This window comes from Spinacia oleracea, chromosome 2 (assembly GCF_020520425.1).
Source record: "Spinacia oleracea cultivar Varoflay chromosome 2, BTI_SOV_V1, whole genome shotgun sequence".
In the NCBI taxonomy this organism is placed as follows: domain Eukaryota; kingdom Viridiplantae; phylum Streptophyta; class Magnoliopsida; order Caryophyllales; family Amaranthaceae; genus Spinacia; species Spinacia oleracea.
In genome coordinates this window covers 65,155,151-65,161,039 of record NC_079488.1, presented here as the reverse complement: position 1 = coordinate 65,161,039, position 5,889 = coordinate 65,155,151, and the positions used below count along the sequence as shown (strand labels likewise).

General features: G+C 47.0%; 1 protein-coding gene across 1 annotated transcript; it reads right to left on the bottom strand.

The window, feature by feature from the left end:
- Window positions 1–450: 450 nt before the first annotated feature.
- LOC130467477 (uncharacterized) lies at window positions 451–3,364 on the bottom strand. Its single transcript, XM_056835985.1, has 2 exons — window positions 2,652–3,364; window positions 451–2,530 (listed from the first exon to the last, which is right to left on the bottom strand). The coding sequence occupies exons 1-2, from the start codon at window positions 3,362–3,364 to the stop codon at window positions 451–453; spliced, it is 2,793 nt and encodes a 930-aa protein (XP_056691963.1).
- Between the last annotated feature and the right edge of the window lie 2,525 nt (window positions 3,365–5,889).

Below are 5,889 nucleotides of genomic sequence, written 5' to 3'. Positions count from 1 at the left end.
TTTCCGGCAATATCATCGTTTCCGGAGTATTCATTTCTTGCCTGTGACGATCTCAGCTCCCACTGAAACCAAGATCCGTCGATTCCGAATATCCATAGATGGAGTATTTAATGCCATTAAATACTTGATCCGTTTACGTACTATTTGTGTGACCCTAAGGGTTCAGTCAAGAGTAAGCTGTGGATTAATATCATTAATTCCACTTGAACTGAAGCGGCCTCTAGCTAGGCATTCAGCTCACTTGATCTCACTGAATTATTAACTTGTTAATTAATACTGAACCGCATTTATTAGACTTAGCATAGAATGCATACTTGGACCAAGGGCATTATTTCCTTCACGAGTGAGCTAACTTTACTCTGTATAATCCCAGGAAGCATTGTATGGGTGCACAATCAAACTGTGATCCATGATAAAAAACTATTGCCTGCGGCAGCCCGAATCTTGTTATTATATTTTTCCATATGAACTTTTCACCTGGTTTGCCGTTATTTTTGCTACCGGCTCTGCTTCTATCCACTTGGTGAAGTAGTCCACTGCTACTATTAAGAACTTGCGCCCTCCAGCCGCCATTGGGAATGGTCCAACAATATCCTTTCCCCATTGTGCGAATGGGATTGGGTTCAGAATGGGCATCAAATCACTGGCCGGCAAGTTTATCACAGCTGAAAACTTTTGACATTTCTCGCACTTTTTTACATAAGCTCGACAATCTTCTAACATTGTTGGCCAGTAATAGCCTTGCCTTTGACAGATGATGGCAAGGGGTTTTCCACCGGCATGGTTCCCACATGTTCCTTCGTGCATCTCTTCGATCAGCCTTGCTGACTCGAATGCTGTCAGGCACCTTAAGAATGGCAGGCTAAATGACTTTTTGTACAACCGTCCCCACAGGATGATGTACCAAACCGAGTCCCTTCTTGTCTTTTTGGCCTCTGCCAAATCTGCTGGTAGGGCTCCAGTCTGTATGTATGTTTGGATATTATCGTACCATTCTGAGGTAGTTGTGATGGCCATGACCCGTATTACCTCCGACTCCGTACTTCGCTTATTCATGACTTCCATCATGACTGTTCTTTTCAAGCCGGCGACATTTGAACTTGCTAACTTTGATAGGGCGTCTGCCAGTGTGTTTTCTGCTCGGGGTACCAGATTAATGCTGAATTTCTCTAGCTGAGCCGACACCGACCTCAACTTCTCCAGGTATTTGACCATTGAAGGTTCTTTGGCCTCATATTCTCCGCTGAATTGACTTGCTACCAGCTGGGAGTCTGTTGTCAGTATTACTCTTTTGGCATCTGCTGCGAGGCACATTTGGATGCCGGCAATTGCTGCCTCGTATTCTGCCTCGTTATTTGACGCGTTGAACGTAAACTTTATAGCATACTCAAAAATGTCTCCTGTTGGCGATTTCATGATTATTCCAGCCCCACTGCCTGTCTGTGCAGCTGAACCATCCACTGACACATCCCATACTTCAGCTTGTACTTCATCTTCTTGGTATGACGCTTCAACTATGAAGTCCGCCAATGCCTGGGCTTTGATTGCAGTTCTTGGCCGGAATTCCAAGTCAAACTCAGACAACTCTATTGCCCATTTTAGCAACCGGCCTGATGTATCTAGCTTGCTGATGGCTTTTTCGAGAGGAAAGTTTGTTAGCACTTCGATTGTATGCGCATCAAAGTATGGTCTTAACTTTCTAGCCGCGATGAGGACTGCATATGCCATTTTTTCCACCAACGTGTACCTTGTTTCTGGGCCGTTTAGCACATGGCTCACAAAATATACCGGCTGCTGCCCTTTGTTTTCTGTTTCGGCTACCAGTACTGCTGCAACTGTTTTTGGCGACGCCGATATGTACAGTTGTAATTTGCCGCCCTCTTTTGCCCTTGCTATTGTTGGCAGGTTCTTTAAGTGACTTTTTAGAGCTTCAAAAGCCTCTTGCTCTGCCGGCCCCCATTTGAACTTCTTGTTTTGCCTCAGGGTTGTGAAGAAGGGCATTTGCTTATCTGCCGACTTGCTCACAAATCTGTTTAAGGCGGCCATTTTTCCTGTCAACCGCTGTATGTCTTTTACGCTTTTGGGTTGCGGCAGACTGATGATTGCTTCTACTTTTTCAGGGTTAGCGTCTATGCCACGCTCGCTGACCAAGAAACCCAGGAATTTTCCCGACCTTACTCCGAAGACGCATTTTTTTGGGTTTAATTTCATCCTGTATTTTCTCAAAGTTTCAAAAGTTTCTCGGAGGTCGCTAACATGATCCTCCTCCTTCCGGCTTTTTACGATAGAGTCATCTACATAGACCTCCACGTTTCTGCCTTTTTGGTCGGCAAACACCTTGTCAACCAGCCTTTGATATGTTGCCCCTGCATTTTTCAACCCGAACGGCATCGCCTTATAACAGAAAACTCCTGAATCCGTGATAAAGGCCGCCTTCTTCCTGTCTGATTTATGCAGGCTGACTTGATGATACCCTGAGAAAGCATCTAGGAAACTGAGCATTGCATGACCGCTAGTGGAGTCTACCAGCCTATCAATCCGTGGTAATGGGTAGAAATCTTTCGGACATGCTCTGTTAAGCTAGGTTGGTGAAATCTACGCACATTCTCCATGACCCACTTGACTTTTTTACCATTATTACGTTTGCCAACCATTCAGGGTAGTCACATGACTCAATAAAACCTGCCGCCAGCAGTTTATCCACCTCTTCTTGTATTGCTGTCATTTTTTCCATGGAGAAATTACGTTTTTTCTGCCGTACAGGCCTGACATTTCTGTCGGCGTTTAACCGGTGGACCATTATCTCTGGATCAATACCAGGCATCTCATCCGCCGAGAATGCGAAGATGTCCGCGTGCTCCCTCAGCAAGCTTATGAGGTTAACCTTCATGTCACTCCCCATTTCTGTACCGATCACGACTGTTCTATCCATGTCTCCAACCTCCAGCTCGATATTTTCTGTCAGACCATCTGGCGTTGGTCTTGGTGCTGATACCGGCCTTTCATCAAAGTGTTCCATGTTCAGGTCGGTTCGACCCCTTTTTGTGCAGCTCTTCCTTTTTGACAGTTGTTCTTGTCTTGCCGGCTTAGTAGTCAAGTGTACCTCTTGCCTTGCCGGCTCAGTAGTCAAGTTCACTTCTGGGACCATTCTTCCCGGTGTTCTCAAAGCAGTCAAGTAGCAGGACCTTGCCGCCAACTGACTTCCCCTTATCTTTGCCGGCCTTTCCAGGTTCGACATATATATCATTGTCAAGTGATAGGTGGAGACTACCGCCTGCACGTCATGTATGAATGGGCGACCGATGATCACATTGTAGGCCGCTGGTACTTTAATGATTAGGAAATCCACCATGAGATCTCGCATTTCGGATCCTTCTCCGATTTTCACCGGCAGCCTTATACTACCCTCTGGGTACACTGTAGATCCTGAGAAACCAATTACTGGGTAGTTCACCCTTTGAAGTTCGTCCTCTGGTATGTGCAATTATTTGAAGGCTTCCCAGAAGATGATGTTTGCTGAGCTGCCGCCGTCTACCAGTACTCTGTTCACATCGGCATTTGCTATATCAATTGTAAGAACTAGTGGGTCATCATGCGGGAAAATGATGCCTCTGCAATCCGATTCCGAGAACGTCATCACTGGTATGCTGGGTGGGTTAGGCCACACTCTTGTGTTATGAAAGTTTACCATGTGCCTGTGTTCCTCCAAGCTTCTACTGGCGCCGCTTATTGTCCCTCCGTGGACTGGGCCGCCAGAAATTACATACACGGGTGGTTTTTTCCCGCCATCCCTCTGTTCTGCTCTGGCACTGGTTTCCGGCTGTTTTTGCTCGATTCTAGGCGGCTGATATGGTTGCTCGATTCTAGGGTATTGTTGTTGATTTTGCTGTTGTGGCCGGTATGAATTGGTAGGGTTTCCCCCCCACCGAGTTGTTGTTACCATTTCCTTGCCTCGCCCTATACTGTGAGAAATACCCCTTTCTGACCATATCCTCAATGTTGTCTTTGAGGTCTCTGCAGTCCTCTGTTAGGTGGCCGTGCTCATTATGGAAGTCACAGAATTTCTTGACATTCCTTTCCCTACTCTGCATTGGTGGCGGCCTTCTCCAGCCGTCCATCTTGTTGTTTATGTTATAAATTGCCGTCCGCGGTGTGTTCAGCGGAGTGTAGTTATCAAAGAGTCCTCTAGACTCCCTTCTGTCTTGCCGGCTTCTCTGCCCTTGTGGATTGGCATTTCTGTTATTCTGGTTTCTCTGGCCTGCCCCTTGCTGATTATTGCTCTGATGAAAATTGTTTCCTCCTTTTCCCGTCTGTGGGTTATAGCCTGGATTGTACCCGACATTTCCGCCGGTTGCCACTACCACATTGGAGATCTTCATCATTTCATCCCCCCTGATGTATTCGTTGGCCTTGTGCAGGACGTCACCCAGATTGGTGTATGACTTCCGGCTGAGATATTTCTTGAATTCGCACTCTTGCATTCCCCTCATCAGAGCCAGAACAGCAACCTCCTGCTGCAAATTGGGAATAGTGATTGATTCGTTGTTAAAGCGGGTGAGATAATCCCTTAACGGCTCTCTATCTCTTTGAGCGAACGACATCAACTCTCCCGATGATTTCTTTCTCTTCTGTTTGCTCACAAATCGTGATAAAAACGACGCCTGCAGCTGTCGGAAACTGTATATGGAGTGTGCCTCTATGCCCTTATACCAGCTCGCTGCAACTCCTAGGAGTGTAGATGGGAATACTTTGCACCACATGGCATCAGAGTCAGTGTACAGCATCATGTGCTGTTCGAATGTGGTGCAGTGATCCTCCGGATCCGTCGTCCCATCGTATCTCCCTGTCGGGATTTTTATCCTTTCCATCCTTTCTTCTAGGATTTCTCGGCACAGAGGAGAATCCTTTGGCTGGATTGTCTGCCGTCTAGCTATCTGTAGAACCGACGCTCTTCGTTCATATTCCGCGATGGGGACTTGCTCTGTTTCGGGCCATTCTGTTTCCGCCGGATCCGAGCGCTTTCTTTTTTCTGGGGTGTTTTCTTGATTCAGGGCGGTTAGGAGATCCCTAACAGGTAACTGGGGAGCTGCCGACCTGGTCTTTCTTAGACTGCCGACTGACCCTAGCTGCTGCGAGGATGGTAGCTCTGACAAAGCGGCCATCACCGCCGACAGTGTTTTCAATTGCTCTCCCGTGAATACTTCCGACAGGGGAGACAGGCGCTCCTGCAGCGCCTGTTCCAGCGGAGTTTTCGGTTGCTCTCTGGCAGGGCTTTCTATTTCTAACTCATCATCGTCCTCCACTGTAAATTCCCTTTGTGCCGGTATCGAGGTGTTTTTTGTTGCTGGGCTTATAACTGATTGTGCTTGTGACGGATGGGCGGGGTTTAGAAGTGAGGGTTGGAACTTGGAGGTTGTCGCCGGTTGCGGGGTTGTTGCTTTTTCTTGACTTTTCTTTGATTTTTTACCGTCTTTCTGTGAGAAATCCATGCTGACTGTTCTACCGTTTCAAGGGATAAGGTCCCCTCCTTCTAGCGCCAATTGTTCCGGGTGTGGAATGAGAACAGCTGACTGTGGGATACTGGATTCCTGTCGAGATTGCCGGTTGATATCTGCACAACAGAATGGATTAACTAGCCTCGGGGGTGGTTCGAGGATCCCCCCTCCGATGCTTAAGTAAGATTACTGAGAGATTAAGAGATGATTAAGAGATGATTAGAGAGTAAGAAAGAAGTGTGTTTAAGTGTTTGTGTACCTCATAGCAATAAATGAGGTGCTCCTTATATAGACCAATCCAAGGGTACGATCTGGTAGGTCCCTTGTGGTTAGATAGCGACCTGTTGATAGTGACCCTTGGTTGGTTGTCTTCATGATAATGCCGGTAAGGGGT

Bases quoted from the DNA above. Each gene is read 5' to 3' on its own strand.
- LOC130467477 (XM_056835985.1), bottom strand. From the start codon at position 3,364: ATGCGAGATCTCATGGTGGATTTCCTAATCATTAAAGTACCAGCGGCC. The intron at 2,531-2,651 runs GTTGGCAAACGT...ACGGATTGATAG, and splicing joins TCATGTGACTACCCTGAATG to GCTGGTAGACTCCACTAGCG.